Below are 24421 nucleotides of genomic sequence, written 5' to 3'. Positions count from 1 at the left end.
GTCTGACCTGGAAGCTAAGCAGGTACTGCTGCAGAGGGGTCAGCCACAAAACATATTTTAGCCACCTAAAAAAATCCCACCTAAAAAAATCAATATCAGTTTAAGTTTAACTTTTATTTTGTATATTTTTTATTGCCTTACCGTACTGTCAGACAGCAATTTCTGATGGGTAACTAAAGCCATTATCTTGCTCTCTTCAAAGCCACACTTCATTGAGAAAAACAATGATTTAACATCGCTGAACACAGGAGGAGGAGGACAGCTGGTCTACCAGCTCCTCCAGTCTAGAGAAAGGTAAAGAAGTGAAAATAATCTCAATATAGCATACACTTCAACTATTGTCGATTTTTTAGGTAGGCCTTTCTTATAAGTGGCTAAAATATGTTTTGCTGCTGACTCTTTATTGCTTAGCTTCCGTGTTGGCACTCCTGCCCCAAAGACATTTATTGTACATGAGAAACTGACCATGGATGAGTATCCCATTAAACACCACTATAAAAAATACAAACTATCCCTTAAAAGAAAGTTAACATTTTTACTTTTCCAGCTTAGTGTCTTTATATTTCATCTCTCACCTTGTGGCAAACATGGCCCTGAGTGAAGAGAAGGTGGCGGCATCTTCTTTCAGAGCCTTCAGCTCGTTCCTCAGCTTCATCATGGTCTCTGTCACCATCGCCTTTTCATTCTCATACTTGCTCTTCAAATTTGCCAGTGCAACCTCTGCTGTCTGCAAGATTGATAATTTGACATTTCATTTCAGCATGTTGGCCTAACATGGATTAAATCTGACACAAAAAGGACAAATGACTGGTTTCCTTCTTCATTTTTCATGGTATATTCAGTAAAAAGAAAACTCCTCTTTCACCTGTTTATTGGCCTTCAGCACCAGCCTGAGTGTTGCTATCTGCTCTCTCTTGGTACTGAGCAGGGACTTCAGTTTGAGTATCTCCTCCATGCACAACTCTTTGTCCTTGTCAAGCATAGGGGCCAGCTCCCTGGCTGCGGCCCTCTGCCTGGACAGCTGCAGTGAGCGGTCCACAGCCCTCTGGAGGTGTTTGATCTGGTCTCTGATGATGGCATTCAGGTTGTAGATATTCATGGGCTCCTTCCGCAGGTCCCCTCCTGCCTCTGAGGGCACTGGAGATGGGCAAGGAGAGATGCTGATGCCTGGGGAGCCTGTGGGGTTGCGGGTGGGGCTGCTATGACAGGAGTCCACTGTGTTGGTTGTTGTCTCATTGTGATGGCCGTCTTTGGATGGGGAGTCCATGGGACTGCGTGGAGGTTCGGAGGAGGAGCAGGCTGCAGATGCTGCAGCGAGGCGTCGTGCCAGGCGAGGCGAAAGCAAAGCTCGGTGGTCATCTGAGCCTTTCAGGCTGCCACTGCGTGTGACACGGCTCTGGCGGTAGTAGTCCAGCATGACGCGGTTAGGCGTCTCGTTGTTGCACAAACAGACGTGGTGGTAGAGCTGTGCCAGCTCCTCACTGAAGGTGACCAGCTCATCCTGTGCTGCGTTCAGCATACCCTGGCTCTCCGTGGCTGTGCTTGCAGCTGCTCGAAGCTCTGCCTCCAGGCTCGCCACCCTCTCCCTGCTGTCACGATAATTACGCTCCAAATGAGCTACCTGCTTGGAAGAAATCAGGTGGACATTTGGAAGATCACAGGGTGCAAAGCAGAACTAAGTGACGCTAACACTGCCCCTCAAAAAAAGACTTTGTTGCAAAAGATACATGTAACAATGACAAACCTGTTCAGTCAGTGCCTGGACCCTGTCGTCACTGTGGCTGTCTCCGTGTCCCTCAACAGCCTGGTTGTACTTTTCCTTCAGTGCCTTGAGCTCTGCTTTCAGGTCGATCACCTCCGTCACTGCCACCTTGTACTTACATTCCAAGACCTCGAAGCCATTGATATCGAGGTCACGATGACCATTGGCTGGTGGCGATGAGGAGCCACCATCAGGTTTCTCACTCTCCTGTGGGTCATCAAGCTCTTTGTCTCCATTGAGACATTTCATGCCGTTGACCCGCTCCGTGAGGCGATGGACCCGCTCATTCTGCTCGCTCAGGGCCCCCTGTGTGTGCTGCAGCTGGGTCTGAGACTCCTGCAGGTTCATTAGCAGCACCGACTTCTCACGCTCCACCTGCATGATGGGAGGACACACTATACCATATGAGAGGCAGTCAAGACAGTGAGGAAAAAAAATGAACACTTTTGTTTTTACTCTCATTTTTCATAGATTATTTTAAAATATCAAGACTTTTTTTCATGCACTCAATGGATAAATCTCTAAAATTTTCATCACAACTTTATTAAAATCTGTGTTAGTGAACATATCTCCTGTTCTAAGACAATCCATTCACCAAACAGTGTGCAAAGCCATTTCTGTGAATTTGGCAGTACATCCAACTGGCCTCACAACCACAGACCACATGTAGCTACACCAGCTCAGGACCTCCACTTCTGATGTCTTCACCTGCAAGATCATCTAAGAGCAGTCACCCTAACAACTGATACAATAATTGGTTTGCACAACAGAAGAATTTCTGTGCAAACCATCAGAAACCGTCTCAGAGAGGCTTTGTCATCATAACCGACTTGTGTGGTTATGGAGTCTGGTTGGATGCAGTGCCATATTCAGGGAAAGGACATTGGAGACATCTTATGGTATCAAAATGAACATTAACTTTATGGACAACAACTCTGGTGGAAATTCCTGCAGTCAGCATGCCAACCAAGCTCCTTCAAAATTTGGGAAATCTGTGGCATTTTGTTGTGTGATCATACTACATATTTTAGAGTAGAAGAATTCACAGACAAGAAGTTTTTGCAAATTTGTGACCAAAATCAAAGAGAGATATACTGAGTGCAAGAAGAAAATCTTATAACTTAAACTTACACCTGCGAAAAAATTGAGCAAAAACAAGTGTTGTGTTTACATTGTTGTTAAGCACATAATGCTGCATAAGTATTTAATGATACATATTTATAAAACCCACGACAGTGTTTAAGTCCAAGGCATTTTACTTTATTTCTTCATATATTCTTATATATAATACTCTGCAGAGATGTTTTCTGTTGTGTTACAGCTTCAGCAGCAATATTCAGAGGCTGCTGATAAAAGCAATAGCATAGCAAGACTCAAACTCAGTTATGCAAATGCATTATCAGTATGACCTGTAAAACTTCAGAATTTTAAGGGGCTAATTAAGATAAGGACTACAGACATTGTACTATGCAACCATAATTATTAGACAGCAAGAGGACAAACCAAAGACAATGTATCAGTTGACCTGTACTTCTGACTGTGCAAAAATGTATTAGTTAGGATAATGGGAACTAACCTTAAGTGTTACTTTATTAAATCAGTTTTCATCAGTGTGCTCCTCTCGAGCTGAAATGGGATAAACTTTATTTCCTCAATCGCTAAAGGAAGCCAAGCAAATATATTCTTTTAAAAAATGTAAATGATCATTTCTGCTTAGGGTGATGCCTAAAATGAAATTGTGAATGTTCTCTTACAGTGTTCATGATGACAAAGACAAAATTGATTGAAAAAAATCAGCTGGCAACTAGAGGCCAGATACTGCTGGCGTTTACATCATTAATAACTAACTTGAAAGAGAAAATTGATTACTGGGTAATTGGGTTTACAGAGAAAGGCACACTGCTAATATAGCAGCCACTGATCTAATTTTCTATTTCCCCGAGGAGTTCAGCGAGGAGCAAAAATGAACAGTAACAACTTAATTAGATTTTAGCATGAATCTAATACATCTATGATTTTTATGTCATTCAACACAACTGTATTCCTCCTGTGTGGGGTGCCTATTTTTGAGAGTGTACTGCACTCAGGTGACTGAGTGCATAATTGACTGTAAGAGAAAGACAGCTCCTATTCTATATTATATCAGCTCTATATTCATATTAGCTGTTTATATGGATGTGGCTTATCACAATGCAAGATTGGAGCTAACTTTGGTATAAGCATATAAGTGTGCATTGCCTGTGGACAAAGAACGTCTATGACATTTTCCCTTCCTCTTTGGGTCTCATTTCCCAGTGAGCTCTCTATTTCTGTCCCCTTGTCTTAAACTATAGCTGAATATAGTCAGTTACTGTCTCTGTCTTGCCTCTGCATCTGCTCTCTGTGCCTACTGGACGCTAATCATCCTGACAGGGTGCACGCAAATGCACTGCCTTTTCTGCTGGACTCCTTGGTTTGCTATGATTTCATTTCATCTATCCCACTCCCAGACATTAGTACACATGAGAGCATACCGTATTTGTAATACAAGATATACATTTCATATGGGCTTGGATATAGGCTGAAATGCACATGTGCAAAAATTGCAGCTATCACTGAATATGTGTGGTCTGCTACTGCCAAAATAATTCAGTCGTCATGTGTTTAAGTAGATGCATTTTAAGTCATAATATGTTTCAAAGTCCAGTGTGTAAAATTTAGAGGCGGGTGATTGAGTGGTATCTAGCTGTGAGGATTGCATATTGCAACCAACTGAAACTTTGCCTGGTCAGAAGGTTTTTAAGGGAAGCCAAATTATCAGCAGAGGTCTCTTCCTCTCCAAAACAAATGGGCCAGGTGATGAAAACGGGTAAAACACTAAATAAAGCAGTTTCACATTACAAATCAGAGTTTCCCTTACGCTGTTCGGCATGCTGTAGACAAGTCACTAGCTTGGCACCTGCTAATGTGTGCTCATCTTTTTTGCAATCCAGACATTCACAAGCTTCTTATGGGAGCTGAATTACCAGCAGAGGTAAAAACACTGAATAAAGCAGTTTCACTTAAAAAAATAAGTGTTTTTCTGATGCTGCTGTGCAGAGGGGCCACTACCTATGATGGGCGACACAAAAATGCAAATGGCTCTATCTACAGGCAATGTTTGGTTTGCTTCTCTAGACTACTGTCTGATTTTACTTGGGTTACTGTGGGCTACTTAATTTACTGTGGGGTAGCAAAGCAATCTCTGTGGATGAGGACCCCTCCCTATGTAGATATAAATGTCTCATTCTAAGGAAAGAAAACATAAAAATTCTTATTTTTGGGTGATTATACACCAAAGAAAACATACTTAATGATATTATATTCCATTTCTGCAATATATCCCCCTAAATCATACACACTGTACCTTTAAATGCTATTCCAGTTTCATTATTTCTATGCGTGAAGAACAAAATGAATCACATTCAGTAAAGCTTGTAGTGTGTGTAGTGTGGTGTTTTTCACATTTTTCCTCACACTCCCTAAATGTCATCACCTTGTCATTTTCTCGCTGCTACTAGTGACAAAGCGCAACCAGGGCGGCTTTAAGCAGTGCAGCAATGAACACTAAACCCAGGAAAGCTCACAAACCAAGCAAACACAGACACACACCTACACAGAATGCAGCAGGTCAATTGATAAGACGACCTAGACTCTACACTAAAAAATGTAGTGTAGGGAACTAGATCAATAAAGCCATCTTCTAATGTGCTCTGGGCTGCAGTATCTTGGGATTAATGTTGGTAGCAGCTTTAAAGCGACTGGAATCTTTCAGACAGTAACTCGACTCACAACCAAAGTGACGTTCAAGTGGCGTCAGTACTGACCTTGAAAATAATATTGAAATGGCTGAACAAGAATAAGTGCTTTGTGGCAGCTGCAAGTCAACACTGGAGATTTTACTTGGGTTACTGCAAGCTACTGACACTGCTATAAAAGCCTGCTATATTTTCTTACAACCCACCTGTAGCAGCTGCTGTTTAAGCTTCTGCATCTCCGACAGGTTGAGTTCACTGAACAGGTCTGGCACGGGGTGAAGGCCATCTCCTTTGCGTCCTGGTCGGTAGTCCCCATTCATCTTAGCCAATCCGGTGCCTGTGTGAATGTGGCCGTTGCGGCGGTTGCAGTCCTCATTGTTGCTGTTAGCAGCAGGGATGACGCTTCCGTTGGTGCCGTTTGTTCCGTTGGTCTCATCAGGGAACTTGAGGCCCTCAACACCAGTGACAGTGAGCGCCAGATGGGCCCCTGCTCCGTAGACGCTGTCGCTCAGGCTGAGGTGGTGGGCCAGTTCCTTTCTCAGATTATTCTTCTGCTCACGCTCACTCTTGAGGGCATCCAGGGCCTCCTCCAGCTGACCCTCAGAGATGTCCTTCAGACGTAATGCGTCTTCTAGCTGACTGTTGAGGAGAACAGTCTCCTCCTCCAGTACTTTAATTTCATGTTTCAGCCCCTCATACTCCACCTGACGAGCAGCAGAAAGGACAGGCAGAAACAGGAAAAGCAAAGAGTGGAAAACATTTAATTTAAACCATTAATTGGATCTCAGGTCACAGTAGAGGTGACATAAGGTAGGTGTGATTAAAGCAACAAAAATGACAGAAGGCCCTGTGCAGAAAATTAATTAAGAATAAGCACACATTATTAGACGTAAGGGTCTCACATGTCTTGGACTTGAGTCACTAATTTGATTACTTTAATCTCAACTTGACAAAATCAACAAAGACTTGAAACTCCACTATGACTTTACCACCAATGACTCGTGACTTCAGTGGGACATGAGCCTTTTGACGTGAAAATACTTGCTACTTTCCCTCAAGCCAACAAAGAAAGAGTCATATTTATAGAAATGTTTTTTATTTTTCAAAGATAAGATTAATACAATAAGACAAGCCAAACACATGCCAGATTAATTTTGTTGTGGCACTGGTAAAGAGTGCTACATGAAAGTACGATGCCAGCACTACTTTTTTTCTTATTAAGTTCAGTTGCATTTGTTTTAAAATTTTGTTTTGGAAAAACAATACATATTTTAAGAAGCATTAATGATTTTTGTTAATTGAATGTTTTGTTACTCTGTTGCCAAAATGACATTATATTCAGTGAGGAGTGCAATATGATTCATTTATGACCCAAAACTCAAAGTTTAGGACTTGGGAATTAAGTACAAATGACCACTACTTTTTGTTATTATTATTATTGGTATTATTATTATTGACCTAAATCAAACCCCACACTACTTTTGATGCAGGACCTTAAATTCATAATGTGACAATACAGTGTTTGGGTTATGAAAGGTGCTTTTATACAATATTTACTATAAAAATTTCCTGAATGATGTGGTCAAACAAATCATAAGTACTTTGGATTTGGTTACAAAGCAAGTAAAAGCATTCAGTTTTTTCAGTTTAAAAATAACTCACTTACTGTGACGAAACCTTTACAGTAAGAACAGAGATATCTAGTCTGTCATCACAAGAGTGATATAATGTTGATACATGGCCTTAGAGAACTCGCTCACAAAGACACTGGGCCTGTGGGGAAACTCTGGAGCCTTGTGGGAAATAAAGAATGACGAGCAACTGGATGAGAACACAGTTTGGTCCAGTCAGTTCATCCCGTAACTGATACTGAAAACATAAAGCGGACCACATCCGGAGGTGGTGATATTGAGAAATTAAGTGTGAGTCATTCATTTAAAATAAAATGGGCTTGTTGTCTCGTCATTGAAGGTGATGACAAATCTGTGTTAGGCTGGTGTGCTGGGAGATAAGCTGACTGAGTAAATGTGTTAGCCGAAGTTACTAAAATGGTGAAAGTCTTCATACTGACCTGGCTTTGCTTGAGCGTAGACACCAGTTTCTGCAGCGTGATGTTCTCCTCCTCCAGCTCTGTGTAATCCTGAAGTAGTCGGGTTTCTCTGAACTTGTACTCCTTGACCTCTTCCCTCATCCGGCTCCTCTGTAGCTCCAGCATCTCGTTACTCTGGAGCAAAGTAAAATGTGATGAAATGAGAAAGGCATAGGTAGAAAGATAAGCAGAAAGACAAAAGAGGATTGGGATTCAGCTCATAATCGAAATACATTCCATTGCTGACACTACCACTGATACATACCTATAGTCTGCACTCTCACACACATACTGCATGGACATGAGAAAGTTTATCAATTTCATTTTCTTAAATGTACTTAGTCAACACCTTCAGACTCCGAGAAACATCATCATTTCAGGTCACCTGCTGTGCACAGATAGAAACATGAGCATATGCTGGACCAGATAAAGTGTCGATGAGAGAAATGCATGAGCCACAAAGGTCATAAATCTAAGTATAGTAGGCGGCAGCCTGGGGAATATATGGAGAACTCAGCAGAAATCATCTGTCACACAGAACTGCTAATGGAAAGTTTTATTCTAAGGAATGAGGAGATAGATGAATATCCTCCCTGTTAGCTTCAAAAGAACCAACCCCATTATTTTAAAGCAATCTCCAAGTTATTTTTAAGTTTATTATTAATAATGGCAGTATAAGAGGGTTACTACCACCAATTTCTTAATCCAAGTCACTTGAAGTGCATTACTTTATTTTTACAGTAGGCAGTAGTAGACAGTGGACAATCGTTCTTCTGCAGGTAATTCTCACACACTGTATGCATACCTACAAAAAGTAATGCCTCAGATTTCATACATAACCCAGTAAAGCTATGATCATGTGTCCAATGTGCTGAAAGGGCTAAAGAGCAAGTGTTGGCATAAGGAGTAAGGTTGGGGAGGTGGATGGGTCAAACAAACACAGGATTTTCCCCCAGGAGACTGGTGTTTGTGTCCCCTATGAAACCAAGTGAATTTTGAGTTATTTTACTGCACTTTGTCACTGTTTCCTTTTCTAAATCTAACCAACTTTACATTAAGTATGTTTTGTGAAAATGCCAAACTATGTTTCTTTTCCTATACCTAGCCTTTGTAACTTAACTTTTTAAATCTAATCTGTAATTTAATGTTATGTACGTAAGATGACAACACCCAACTGTGTTTCTTTTACAAAACTTTACATTAAGTACGTAACATGACAACTCCATTCATGGGATGCTAATGCTAACCGCTGAGTAAGAATACATTGTCTCCTGTATTTCCTAAAGATTAACTATACAGCATATTATTATTATTGTTGTATTGCTCTACTCTGCCCCCTTATGACAAAGAAAAGTCATAAACCAGAATGACCAGAATACTTAAGCAGTTCTTATCTTTTAAACACAGACAAGACTGAATCTGTACAGTTCAATGCAACCACTGTTGCACTGAAACATCATTAACCATGGAATACAAAATAATGAACAATTTAGAGTTGATGTGCGCATGTGTGTACTTCTCTTACTGCAGAGCTCCCTGCAGCTCCCCTGCAGCTCTCTGTGCATATGGCAAAAGTGCTGACCCAGAGACAGTGTCAGGAGTGGGTGGGTACACTCATAGGGGGAAGAAACTCGGAGACCTGAGACACATATGGTCTTTTCTGTGCTTTGAAGCTCCAGTATATGTGTGTGTGTGTGTGTGTGTGTGTGTGTGTGTGTGTGTGTGTGTGTGTGTGTGTTTAGGTTGGAATGACTATGGGGCTTTTAGGACTGGCAACTGGACTGAAACTAAAGACCATCATGATACAATGAATCCTTTGATTTGAACAGTGGCTGACAGCAGCTCCTATACTCTTAAAGCTAATGGAGCCTCATCTACAAAGTACACAGAAGTACAGTAGGACTTCACTGCAAACACTTTTATACTCATCCGGGGAAATATAAAAAAACCCAAATGTCATTTTAAGAACAACCCTTATTACCCTGAATAAGAAATCATACAATAACACATTTTTGGACGCTGTGTTATTATCGATTATAATGGCCTCCCCTTGCTACATCTTTTCCACTTACATATTCATGACAATGCAGGTGATTACACTGAGCTCGGTATGAAGTGCACAGGATTAGAGGTCAATTATCTGTCAGTGAGGCTCCATAGAAGCGTAGCTGATTGGGGGCTACAGTGGTCGGGGTCAGGGACAGTGCGGCACACAACACTGGCAGTGAGCCTGCCAAAGGGCAGAGCTGGGCAACTCACCCCTGATCTGGAGTTTACAGCACAGACTGTGACTGTGACAAGTTTTATTGGATTCATGATACAATGGCAAACATGGCAGAAGTCCAGCCATGTAGTATTCATTCATCATCATTATCACTACTGTTGCTGAGGTAATGGGGGATAAGTTCAAAATGTTGACATAAATATATATTAATGTGCCTTTTATTTGGAAAGTTTATGCATGTTTAAAACTCAGGCAGAATATGTCAAAACATACTGTGAGTGATTGTCTTCTGCATGGGAGGAACTGCGGTGCTGAGAATTCATCAAACACACTCAGTCTTTTCATGTTCTGACTTACACTTGCAGACTAAAAATGACACATGCAAACACCCCCTGGCTTTTTTGGAGTAAACTTTATCCATTCTATTTGTCTAGATGAATCTGTATATATTAATAGTGTTTGTTAAAGATTGCTTGGAACCTTTTGATTACATGTGACTTGTGACAAATTAAGCCCCTGGTGCGGCTGCAACACCTGCTTCTCATGTTGAAAAGGCATCATTAATGGGCATCCCACATGCAAATGAGGAGAGCCAAAAGGCATTTGATGAACACATCATCAAAGAGACATGATGGTGATGCAAAAAGGAAAAAGGTGTGAATGTGAGGAATAACATCTCTTCATGAAAATGTTGTCAGCGCTTATTAGGTAGTTAACTTCCCAACTGAACGTATTGTTTTTGTTCAGATATGCTCCATAATGTGGAATTTCTCGACTAATTCACCCGTTGTGTATGACATGACTCTGCTTGACATATGGCACATGTGTCATGTTTACAGTATGACACCCGCAAGCAGAGTACAACCACACAACACTCCCTGATGAACATGGTGAATGGGAGGGGGTGCGTCCTGTGGCCGTATTGCTGGTTGTGTGATGAGAGCAGCCCGGCTCGCTCTGTCCCTACACATGTGCCGAGCTCAGGGCATTTTGCTTATTCCCCAGCTTAGCACCGGATTTGCCCCCCACAATGGGGTCGTGGCCGCAGCGTCTGACCCCAGCTCGAACTCCTGTGCTGCCCGACACAGTGGCTGCAGACATGTATGCATACATAAACACACGCTCTGCACGTACGCACACACATATTGTTTTTTGTGTGTGAGATTTGACCCCCTTTCTGCCACTGTCACTGTAACCCTTTGGCCTTTATCAAATACATTGATTTCATGTAAGTTAATGTATAGTAATGAAGGATGGACAGATTTTTAAAAAAAAAATGCAATTAAGATACACAGCAAAAAAGTCATCATTATTTACAGTTTTGTTGTACTTTTCTCATAATCCTGAATTACCTTTTGGAAAACTCTTCAAAAAGATTAGCACAACCATGGACTAATCTGCAGATTATTATTGTTTTCATTTCAGGGACCCAAAATGCTTTCAGTGACCAAACCTTTCAAAACCCCTCAGCAACAACCTCTCTATAATATAGCCCAAATATAAATCTTAAACTTAGAGTAAATTAGTTAGAAGGATATTGACCTTTGACCACAAAAATATAATCAATCCAGTCGTGAATACAAATGGAAGTTTGTGCCAAATTTGAAGAAATTCTCTCAATGCGTTCTTGAGATACTGACAAAAGTATGTACTGAAAAAACATATTGCCTCCGGCAACAGTTGTTGCCAGTGTGGAGCCACAAAAATATGAATAATAAATGCTGCCAACGACAGATTTTTCCCATTTCTTCCCAAGGGATATAACAATTTGCTATATCAATATATAATATATATATATATATATATATATATATATATATATATATATATAAACATCTAACATTATTAATACAAAGAATTAACTAATACAAGAATGAGAATTTAGGTAGTGCAAATATTAGTTTATATACAGAATTAGTTCTACAGCTAATGCAATGCTGATTTTTTTATATATGCATTATTATGGATACTTTTATATATGTCTGATTTTCTGTGTTTCCTTGTTTAGCATGGAGCGATTAATCACCTGTCTGCAGAAGGTACACTCTGTAACTGTCGAAAAGCTCACCTCTCGTAGCTCTTGTACAAGTGCGTTAAGCCTCTCGTTCTCGGCCTGGGCATTGGATGCCACAGAACGGCTTAGCGTCACCTCTGTCTGCAGCTCCAACAGACGGCCCATGTAGTAGGCCTCTTTAGAAGCTGACTCCTGCAGCAAAGTCTCCTCATTGGTCTCCCCATCCTCTGCCACCTTACGCTGGTTGGTATAAGCCTGGCCAAACGCCTGAAGAGGAAGAAAATCAGGAATGGTTAGAAGAAAAAGAAGCTAGTGAAAAAAAAACACATAATAATAAGAACAAAAAAAAAGAATAAAACAACCAACAACCATCTTTTGCAAAGTCAAAATTGAAGTGACACTGATCCAAATCCTGTCATATAACATCAACATCCTAATCCATGCGAGGGATTTGTACCCACGGGCATGTAGAATAAAGCCAGCAAATCTTTCACAGTCATGGCCACTAGGCGCACTCCTGCTGTACTCTGGACCACCGACAGCACTGACAGGACACTTTGCAGGGGCAGTCCCTCAAGGATACCTGCTGTCTGTCTATGTGGGATGATGTTTCACTGTGATCAATAGACACACTGTTCCCATTTTCCTGACACAGGTTTTCACAGCACTGGGAGCTGACTTGTCATGATAAAGGAGCCAAGGGCTTGATTGAGAAAATCAAAGCAGGCATCAACAGCAAAACAGGCCCACCATATTAGAAAAATCCAAATTTATCTTGTAACAAATGCGAAAAAGCTTGGTAGACTGCACAGACCAACAACAAGTGAAATTTTGAGGTATACATTTACTTGGTACAAGATTAAGGGAATAGCACATCACTTATGTTGTATAAATGTGCAATCTAGCACTATTTTCCTGACAAGGTTGCCTGAATGCAGGCACACACATGCCTTAGTGGTTCAATAAACAATATGAGCCATCCTTCAGCTTCTCAGCAGATCAGCAGGAAAAGAAAGGGTATGTTGACCACATCGGCCCCTCAGAGAGACAATGGATCGATACTGCTGTCTCGGAAAAATATTTGATGGTTTACAATAGCCACATGACACTGTAAACAATGCAGCATGTACAGTTATTGCAGCATTCAGGGTGCAGTTCCTCGACAGAGTTACCCGACCGAATTAGCCTAAATCATAAGGGAGGCATATATTTTGGATTTAAGTATTAATAATTCACCAAGATTCTTCCCAATCCCATCACAACATGATAACAACAATTTCTCTGTTTCTCTGCGTGATTAATCATTTATAAGACAGAAGCATCCATTATTTGCAGACGACACGCGCTCCAGTGTGCAGCTGTCTTTTCTTCCCTAGTCATTTTTCCTTTTGTCTACTTACATCTGATGATTCATGAGCTAAAAGGATAAGTAATATGCTTCGGGTACATAGTATGCTTAGGTCCTATTAGTAGCTAGGGGCAATTTATTACAGCCAGAAATCTACTTTAGTACAGATCTTGGAGCACTGGCAGAGAGGAGGGGTTGTCTTGTGGATGTTTGGCTTTTTATGATGATGATAAGTCGTGTCCACACGTCTGTGTTGCTGCTAAATAAATAGGTGTTTTGTTCTGTCTGATAAATCAGCTCATCTCTGAATGAGATGAGCTGATTTATCTGCGAGAAAACATCACCTAATTAGCTTTATTGACCACCTGCCTCTGTCACATCTAATGTGCTGTTTAAATTCCCAGCACCAGCCAGCGGAGCAACAGCAAGTGCTGCTTCAACAGTAGACCCGTCCAGTATCGACACTGTCCTGTCATAATGGCTGCAAACAGCTCAAATAAAATGAAAATGATACAAACATTTTTTTCCATTATGTGTCAATGTAAACTCCTGGGTCCTTTACATGCGGTTAAATAGAGCCCTATCTATTTAGATAGTTGATTCTCTCACAAGACATATTTATTCTAATTTAATCAACCCTTTTGTTTGTCCTGTTAATTACAAATGTAACAGTTAGCATATGAATAAGAGCCAGTAATAATCAGTCCAATTAAAACGGCTATAAGTACACAGCACATTTTGCCACTCAATGACAAAAGCTGCCCTCAAGGACTTGATTTATTATGACTGGAAAACACTGCAAATATACTGTATTATAATCATCTCTCTTTTCCCCTCTCTCACTGCTTCTCTTTCAGCTCTCGCTCTCTTTCACACTTTCTTGTTCTCTTGCCCTCATGCCCTCTCTCTCTCTCTCTCTGGGGAGGCACAGCGTGATTGTAGTGGACGATTAAGAGGGAGGGCCTCAGGAACAAAAAAGCTGATTAATTCCAAGCACAGTGTAACTGAATGAGCTCGCATTCTCGCATCAGATGGGAGGCTGTCAATGTCCGAGCAGGCCTCACAGCAACAGCTGGGCCCTGCAGCGGGGTGAGCAAAAGACCAGGACGCACAGGGTCCTGCTGTTGGACTTTTAATATCATGAAATCAACAGAGAGAGCAAAGATTTACAGTGGCAACAACCCATCGCTTGGCAGACAAGAAAAGACAATGAGGATATCTACTGATTTTGTCTCATATTGATTGCAGGCCCCTGAATTGAATTGAATCGAAATTGTATTGTGGCAGACTTTAAGACATCAGCAACTGTTGTATTGTTGTCAAAAGAATCAATACATTATCATCTTGTGATGGAAACTGTGATTTACAGCCCTAATAAACATGTATAACTAATACGCCAAATTTATCATTGCAGAATTCTTGCTTAAGTCTTAAAGCAATAGTTCAACATATTGAGAAATATTAGTGGTTGCTTTCTTGTCAAGAGTTAGATGAGAAGACCTCTCTAAGGTCTGTACACTAAATATAAAGCTTCAGCCAGTGGAGGTTAGCTATACAGTTAGCTTAGATTAGCGTAAAAACTGGTAACAAGGAGAAAGAACTAGTCTGACTCTGTCCAGAGGTAACATAATCTACCTACCAGCACTTCTAGAGATCACTAACAGATGTGTTATATCTAATCTATTTAATTACAAAACCGTAGTGCATGTGCAAGATTATTTCTTGGATAAAAGGGATGACTTCTTGATTTTTTTAAACAATTAGCAGAGACTTCAGGAAGTTTCTGCTCCCAGCCAAGAAATACGCCTTTTCTCATACATAACACCGTGTAAAACCATTCGTTAAGGTTTTTGAGAAAAATAAAAAGTGAGACATAAAGTGTCCATTTGTGAGGTAGAATTGCCTTTGGGAGAGAGCAAGGCTAGCATCCTGTTTCTGCAAAGCTAAGATAACTGGCTGCTGCCTTGCAGTTAACGCGCAAATATTAAGTGTACACTATTTCCTAAAATACCTTACTATAGTTTTAACAGGATCAACATTACAAATTACGAAGCCTGATTAACATGCCAGCTCACAAAAAGCAGCACAACAAAGTAACACACACACACACACACACACACACACACACACACACACACACACACACACACACACACACACACACACACACACAGAGGGACTGTCCTCATTGCAGGCAGTGATTCAGGGGCAACTCTTCCACGGAGAATCTTGGATGCATAACGAGTGGCAGATGGTTTCAAGACAACCCTCCGCCATAGGCTGAGCCTTGCTCCTCGAAAGTCCGCTCCCTCCATCTGCCTACTGCTCCTTTTTTAAAGGAAGTCACAGCGAGTGACATTTATGACTGAAGCTCAACATTTAGTATGCTACAGCCCTCCTGATACTGTTGAATTATTGTTTTTGGCGGGATAAAAACAACATATTTTTTCAGGCTAATTACATGAGCGTCTCTGCTAACAATACTGCATGCTGTATCATCATAGTGATAGATTTGCATTCCTGTATGTGTGCCCTAATTGGCAAACATAAGTTGTTCAAGAAAGATAACATGTGAAGAAAAGTGTGGAAGATTAAAGTTTAATACCATTTCCTCAGGATTAATTTAAAATGGAGTCAGTGATTGGTTGCCTGTACTGAAAAGCCCATAATGCATTCAACCTTGAGGCTCCTCGGCCTTCTGTGCCTCAGTGGATAAAGTCCAAACAATAGAGTCCCCCTCTATAGATATTCATCCCTGGGGCCATGGAAAAAGGAGCAGACAGAGGGAACGCACCAACCGCTGCAACACCAGTGTGAGAGGACTGTGTGCACCCGTAAAACCCTTCCCTGTCTGTTGCAACTCCTAATTAGGAGTCAAGGGAGGACCTGTGGGTTTGTGTATATATACCAAGAGTCTATTTTTACAGCCAGGAGGGAGAAGACGTGTGAAGTATTTCTACATCAGCAATTAATCTCCACCAAACTTTCATAATTAAAGTCCAGGTCAAGGTCAACCCAGCAGCATGCACTGTAAAGAGAAGTTTATTTACAGAAAGCAATGTTAAGACTTGATTCAGTTTTCAAGGTTAGAGAGCAAATATGGAGGCAAAAATAGCAACCATCTGATCTATTTATGTGCCTTCGTGTATTTAACTCCTAATTAATGTGGATTTTAATTAAATGATCTGGAATACAAATGTATTAATAATGATCGTGACACAGAATTTCCTTGTTAATCACTGTACACTCACAAAGTATTGATGGATAACGTGACAAAGAGAAAATTAAATGCGATTGAGGATTTAAATTGTAACATGATAGATATGGATTAATTGCCATTGTAAAAGCAATTAGTTATGCTGATTCATTGATATGTTATGACAGCACAAGATGAGAAATGTGCCACTTTTATTGCTTCATTTGAGACAGGACAGCCCTAAATTCAGATCCAAAGTCTGAGTCAAACATCAGCCATAAGCCATTTTCAGAGTTCTAATCTCTGTCTGCAACTACAACATTTTGATAAGTTATGTGGAGGCAGAAATCAGGGTATTAGTCAACTTATAAGACAGGAAATTGATATGAATAACACGCTAACAGAAATATACACAGAAAAAAAAAAATACACACTGTTGTGTCCTGTCCAGATGGCCGACCAGCCAACCACATCAGGGATTTCAGTACCATGGAGAGAGACACGCAGGACCGCTGCAGAGAAGCTACACAGCTGTCAGCGCCATGAAGAGACTGGTGTGTGTGGAAATGCGTGTGTGTGAGAGAAGACAGATTGTTTCTTTCTGTCATTCACTTCATCATTCGCTCCCGTGATGATCAGTTTTAAAAACATGACATGCCACTCTCATGAGTGGTTGAGACCAAGCCAAAAAAAAAACAGCTGCAGGAGCAAAACAACAACTCAGAATGAATCTTACAAATAATCACTGAAGAACGGCATCACGACACATGAAAGAGACACGAGTCAAAAGCAGCATGCGACGTTTCAACCTCCAGTCACAACAAGACAACACACACTAGCACACATCAGCCTGAGGTAAGCGGACAAAACACAAACACGCAAGATTTATTCCTGACTCACTCAGTCCTTTTGACAAACACAAGTTTGACTGCAGTCCACAAGTCTGAGGAGGTGAACTACGCAGCAGAACTTAAGAAAAAGTTAAGTTTCCACTTCATCAGTTGTTAAGTGCCTATGCTCTGTCAGTTTTACTTACAAATTAAATTAATGTCGCTGTTTACTCAATGCACTCAGTAAATAACCTTTACATCGATTTGCAAACATAAGTTATGTCCATATACCTAAACAATATTTACCTCTTGCACGATATTCTGGAATATAGACATTCACTCCTTTTTAACGTTGGTAATCTGGAAATCGAAGTTTACAGCTGCAGTTACTCTGAATAAAAACAGCTACAGTATGTTTGTTAAAGGGGTAATCCAGTCATTTAGCAATCAATGACCATACATGAGACAGATTTAACAAATAAATATATGAGTCAATGCAGCAGAGGCAGACATATAATGATTTAAGTCTTTAGCATGGGTTAAAGTCCAAAAATACATGTCCCATAATGCCATTCAACAGCAACTCATTCTTTAGGCCCTCACTGCCTCCTAGGAGCCAACTTCTGTCAAACTCCAAATCTGTTTGTAAAGTAGGTTTTCTGTTAATTTTATTTAAGTCTTAATTGTAGTGCTATGTATCAGTCTAGACTGTTTTGGTGTGAATTGCCATTGTTGGAGATATCAGCCGTAGAGATGTCTTCCATCTCTCCAATATAATGGAACTAAAGTGCACAGAAGGAAGCCTTCGCTATGCCAGCTCATCTGGCCCCACTGAGCTCACTAACATTACATCTCAGCCAAGGAGGACACAATTAATGATACATCTCATGCTGTCATGAGCAGGAGCCTCTCCTCCGCGACTTTATCCTTGTTTCTTTCTGCGCAATGATTTGGTTGCCAAGTGTAGTTCAGTAGAGAGAAAATAGTTCCAACATACAACTGCTCACAAATGTGTTTTTTTGCAATTTGGTTAGTGCAAGCTGAGTGTTAGAGTATCATTATATTTGAGAGAAAGCAGACTTCTCTGTGGCTGATATCTCCAACACTCAGCAGCTCATACCAAAACAATCAAAACTGATAAAACTACAGGTAAGAGGAAAAGTATGTATTTTTGTTTTTTTGGCAAAAAACACCCGATCAGAGTGAAGTTAAAGAAAGTTTAAAAAACGTACAGTTTAGCTGGCCTATATTTAGCATCCTAAAGAAACTCTGAACCCATATCCATGATGAGCCACTGAGACAGGTTTATGGGAAGCGTTGCCCCGACATATTTCGCCCTTTAACAAGGACACAGAAATGTCCCCATGTGCTTCTCAGCCACAGGGAAAAGTGCCAAGTCAAGAGATCTGTCATCTATAAAAACACACAAGCACATTTTCTCAAGCGAGGGGAAGCTGGGTAATCACAGCCCAGCAAGAATGGAGGTCAGTAACACTAACAAAATTAACAAATAAAACAGATTAGAAGTAATTAGATTATTAAAAACAATTCAGCAACACACCTTTAAACTTGGAACTGTGGATGCATACAAAGTATAGGGTCCTTTTTGATGCTGAAATTACATAATGATCCCTAAATAATGTATACAATGACTAAAAATAAAGATGTGTTCATAATCTTTAAGCCACCAGGAGCCCTCCTCTGAATCCGTACAATTTATCATTATAATGCAGAGTGCTCAGGCATGCTCTACTGCACCATTTAAATCCTTTATTTTATTTCCCCATTTAAGCTCTTCTGTTCATGAAATACGGTCTACATAAACACTGAGCTGGCATGATATGAATGTTTTAAAGATAGTAAAGAGGGTAAATGTGAATTTCCCCACTTTCTGTTCCCCCTTCCTGAAATGCTATTTAGCGCAGTGAAGCCTATTATTCCTCTGATAACAATATACTATTATGCTGACACTCAAGGAAAAAAAAATCTATAATGTGGGATGATAGCTGAAAAATATCTTAGTGTGCTTCACAGTGGAACATCCCTGCCAGTTACGACAAATCCACAACAGCGTCACATCTGTTGCTTTCTCGCGACACAAAGTGTACAGGACATGCTGCGTGAAGCTGAGAGGGCTGCCAGGAGACAGGCAGTGTTTAGTTAAAAAGATGTGGCCTGTTAAAGTGATTCAATTTGGCTCAAGTCTGTTCCTGATAAGAAAGATGCCTGGATTATTTCCCAGAATGCCTATCACTTTTGTGCGCTCAGTCTGTGTCTGACTGAATGGATATTGAATCAGTAGACGAAGAGGCAGCTGGTTGTACGATTTGTTGGATCCTAAATGACTATTTATTTTCCATGCTTTTCCTCAAATCCATTTTTACATTCTCCTCTCCTCCTAACTTCATCCATATCATCTATGCCACTACTGCCTCAATGACAAGCCAAGATCTTAAATGATCTTAATTTTTTCAGGATCTTAAATGGTACAATATTTTATGCTTTTTCTTTAAACATGAAGCTCTGATCAGCACGAGCAGACAGAAATAAAACAGCACCAACAAACTGCACAAACTGTACCAGCTGTAGCCTGACAGTGTCGTCTGTAGCCTTCTCTCTGCTTGCTAATGTGGCCTGCAGGAGATCATGAGCAAGTCAACCACAAAAACACATGTCCTACCCTTTAGGCCATTCCAGCACACGAATACATATTAAAAATTACACATGGCCACAGGCACACTCGTACACGCACTTCACTGGTATTCATCCCCGACTCCTGCCATTCGTTTGGAGAGAGAACAAGAGCCGTCGGGCAGGAACGGAAAATTTTTTAAAAAGCACTGAGAAGGAGGAAACAGCTTCAATACAGAGTTCCCTCTGAGTGTCCCAACATAGACTGAGGGAAGGAAATAAGTATTTTTTATTAATTAACATGTAGTTAAACTGAGAAAACACCAAATTTTATGCCCAAATGATTCCTTCATTGACATGAGGGTCTAAGGAGGACAGAGGCATGATGTATGCTTTAAAGCCCTCTGAGGCAAATTGTGATTTGTGATAATGGGCTTTATAAATGAAATTGACTTTACTTGCCTTGAAATGTGTTATTACTTTACAATAAGGGATTATAGCTGTGAATAATCACTATTTTCACTAGATACAAAACCAGCAAATAGCCACATTTAGAAAAGCTGAAACCACTGATTTTTTTTGGTCATTTTGCTTTAAATTTCATCAAACAATTACCCGACTATCAAAATTTTTGCCAATAAATTTTTGTTGGCTGATTATTTGCTTTATCAACCAAATCTTTAGTACTATAACCTACTCATTGTTCTAACATGGGCTGAAAAGAGGGGGAAAAAAATGCCTCCAAAGTTCAGCCTAACTGCAAGAAATATATTTTGCTGCGCATCAGCCTCCACTTTCCACGCTCAGCATATATTCTTGAACATTTAACGTCAATGTGTCCTCACTGTTACAGCCTTCAACGCTAACTCTGAAGACACTGCAGCCCGGACTGGAAACTCTTTTTGTCTGAAGGTGCAAAGATATGTTTGTGTAAGCAATAAAGAAAAGCTGCATCTCAGACAGATCCTATCCCTAACGGTACCATCTGATAAACACAGTGAGTCATTATTAACAGAATAAACAAGGCTAACTTAAAGTTTTAAGTGATCATGATCCCATGGGTCTAACATCAAAGTAGATACTCCGTTTTCACTCACATCCTCTGTTCTTGAATCTTTCCCTAGTTCTTTTTTTCCGTTTCTAATCTCTCGAAGGACAAATGTTTTCAGCCGAATAGTTTTATCCATCTGTGTCCAGAATCCTTTAAGTGGTTTCTCCCTCCATCATAATCTTCGGAAATGATAACAGCACATTTCCATTATGAGCCTTAACTAAGTACTGAGTCTCTTCAGTGCGTCAAGTGTTCAGGGACTTGCCTGGGGTGAAGAAGCGCTAATGTAGGGAGTGTGGAGATCGACCCACTCTGTCTCCTCTTTGCAACACACCCTCTCCCTCCTCCCGACAGCCTTTCATTCCTTTCCCTGACTAAGTGTTAGAAGTATTTTATGGGACAAGGAATCTAAGATTAAAGAAAAAGAAATGAAGGAGTGTGCAGAGAAAAATAAGGATGACATTGAGAAATAAAATAATATGGAGGTGTTCGGAAAGCTTGCAGGCTGATTGGTATTCTGTGTCAGTGCCAGCAGACGCACCCAGAGAGGCAGCCAGAAGACCACAAGAGAGAGAGAGACAGAACGACAGGAGACAGATTCAACTGATAACATTGTCTCCTCTCTCTGTAGTGGATCTCTGCTGATAAAGAGGATGCAGCCAAGCCAGACAAACACGGACTACAATGGAAAGGCTCGTCTGCACACAGTGACCCTCTTGCTATTGACACATGGGGCCTCTGGGTGACTCAGTGCTTTTGTGCAGCCACAGAAGAGCCTCCATGCCAAGCCCGCAGACCTGTGGGAATCCTTGTAAAGGCTATTAACAAAGTGATGTCATTGGTAGCATCTCATCAGACACATGGAGGTCTTTACTACACTCTCTTCTCTTTGCTTTTGCCTCTTATATAGTTGAATGTCCATGTATGTAATATTAGTTCAATTACAAGATCTTTTTTCACATGTCATGACCTGGATCTGAGCACTGACTTCATAGAGATAAGTAATGAAGGTTTTCAGAGAGGCTAATTTCACTTGTTCTGCTTATTAACTGATAAACTGTTCAGTAATTTATTAGGCAACAAGACAGAGTTTAGAGCTGAGCTAGCAGTCCTGTGAGGCTATACTCTGGCACAGTGGTGCATTGACCTAAATGCTAACATACTTACGACGACTATGTGAACACACTGATGTTTAAACACGTAGTGTTTGCCAAGATTACCATCTTAATTTAGTCTGTTAGCATGGTAACATTTGCGAATGGGCACTAAACACAAAGTACATCTGAGGCTGGTGGGAAGATGACTGCTGACTGAACAGATTAAAATCTTTGACCTGATACTAGATGTTAGTTTCTCCTAAGTTATTCCATTTCTCCTGAAGGGAAAATAAATCCATTGTGCCAATTCATCATGATGGTAATTGTAAATGGATCTGCACTTGTATAGATGGGTCACATTCACCCATTAACACACACATTCATATGCTGTACCACCTGCCACTTTTTTAACCATTCACATGCACTCACACGCTGATGGAACAGCCATTGAGGTTCAGTATTTTGCACAAGGATACCTCTCAACATGTTGACTAGAGAAGATCAGGATTGAACTGCCAACCTTCTGATCAGAGGAAGACCCGCTCTGGCTCCTGAGCCATGGCCACCCCAAAAGAGTCAGGGAATCATAAGTATATTAGAATTCATCTTCTGGAGATCAGAGATGTCTTCAAAAGTCGTGGCCAGTCCATCTTGTAGATGACGATACTTCACTCGACAATAAACCTTCAACCTGCCAGTGACGTTACTGGAGAAGGCTGCCAGAGGAAAAAGCAGGACTAATCCTCTGAGGACCATGAATGTCTATACAAAATTTCACAGCAGTACATGTATCAGTAGTTCAGACACTTTCTTCTGAATCAAACTGGTGGACTACTAACCACCCGACTAACGGACCAACATTACCATTTCTTTTTCTAACTTTCAAATGTCAGGATTTGTTGCATAACCATTCTGTATTATTGTAAAGTGAATATATGTGGACCACACAGGGTTCTTGGAAACTGTAAAATCAATTTTCTTGCATTTTACAGACATAACAATAAATTCATAAATTAGATAAAATAACTGATGGATTAACTGAAGCTGGAAATAATACCTCTTCTGATCCAGCTGGGTCACTTTAATGCTCAAGCCTATTACATTCCTTTTCCAAACCTTCCAAAAGCAGGCCCACCACAACATATATACAGTACATAAACCTTCATCCTCTCACCTCTTTCAGTTTCATGACCTCACTTAACATCAGCTCTCTTGTGATGGAGGATAGGGTTAATTATATAGGTTAACTAGGGGATGATTTAATGCCCGTCTAATGCTATACATCCCCTAACAGCATAAAAGTGACAAAGACAGATCCTCTGACCCTGATTCTCTGTCACACACCCATTATAAGTGCATGTTTGGGTGTGCATGTGCTCATGCATGCCAGTGAGTATGTGCACTGTATTGTAATAGGGCCGGAGACAGGCAGGAACTTCAGAGGGTCATGCTTGTCCTTGCTCTACATCAATGCTCTACATAACAGCCTCCGGTCATCTAGATAGGAGACTTCTCTTTCTGCAGCATGCAGAGATGATAAGCATGAAAGAAGAAATTAAATTGCTCTGTCTAGACACAAAAAGGCAAAATAGCTGAAGTCATTGATGTCTGAAGTATTGATTTGTGAGAACAATAACAGAATATACAGGCAACATATGGCACAAGTGCAGTTTCTAAATTCACACAAGGAAGACCTTTGGGTTGCAAAAGCAAAAGTTTTCCTTGTGTGAGAACAGGCTTCATTTTTGCTATGCTTTCAGAGTTTGCAGCACACACAGCTAAAGTAGACGACTAATCAATACAGCAGCCTGCAGGCAGGGGAGTCCTGTTCCCTCTTCCCTCTTTCCAACTACTGTATTTCACTGCAGCAAAAAGGAGCTTTCTAAAAAACGTAATCTATGCAGGGCTGGGCGGGCCTGAAGTGTCTCTGCAGAGAGAACAGCTTCATTAAGACTTGTTTTGATGAGATTTAAGAGACTTTAGGAAGGGTCCAGATAAAACAACTGGGTGAAATCATGTAGCAATTTTGAGTTCTGTTGACTAAATCATTCAATATACAGCGTTCGACCCTCTATCTTCCTCTCCATCAAGTCGACACAACCATAAAATCTGAAACAACAAAGAGCCCGGACTGATGGGCTGTAGTCACTCACCACCACCACTCCATCCTGCCGCCCCTCCCTCTCTGGTCTCAATCACAACATCCGCAGCCAACACCCCCACTTCTCCTACTACACATACAGACACAGGAGAGAGAAAAAACAAAAGCCATGCACACATGCAGGAAAAGTGGCCCTAATGTGTGACTCAACTACAAAGACAAATGACCTTCCCTTCAGGTCCTGACCAAACACACATATCAACCACCCCCCTATGAAACCCCAGAGGCCAAACACAAGGGCA

The 24421-nt window shown here is 40.8% G+C and overlaps 1 protein-coding gene across 5 annotated transcripts in view; it reads right to left on the bottom strand.

The window, feature by feature from the left end:
• Window positions 1-24421, bottom strand: part of bicd1a (BICD cargo adaptor 1a) — a 39687-nt gene that overhangs the window by 6529 nt on the left and 8737 nt on the right. For 4 of the 5 annotated variants that reach the window (XM_088080091.1, XM_088080090.1, XM_088080093.1 and 1 more), the window contains exons 2-7: window positions 11920-12132; window positions 7610-7762; window positions 5745-6242; window positions 1745-2137; window positions 866-1624; window positions 576-727 (exon numbers count right to left, since the gene is read on the bottom strand). In XM_088080091.1, coding sequence (XP_087936217.1) covers window positions 576-727; window positions 866-1624; window positions 1745-2137; window positions 5745-6242; window positions 7610-7762; window positions 11920-12132 — 2168 coding nt within the window. The remainder of the gene's footprint in view (window positions 1-575; window positions 728-865; window positions 1625-1744; window positions 2138-5744; window positions 6243-7609; window positions 7763-11919; window positions 12133-24421) is intronic. The other variant, XM_042496193.2, reaches the window with a different exon arrangement.

The sequence above is a fragment of the Plectropomus leopardus genome, chromosome 7 (assembly GCF_026936395.1).
Source record: "Plectropomus leopardus strain MGB_pleo_1.0 chromosome 7, ASM2693639v1, whole genome shotgun sequence".
Classification (NCBI taxonomy): domain Eukaryota; kingdom Metazoa; phylum Chordata; class Actinopteri; order Perciformes; family Serranidae; genus Plectropomus; species Plectropomus leopardus.
This window is presented reverse-complemented; position numbering and strand designations above follow the sequence as displayed.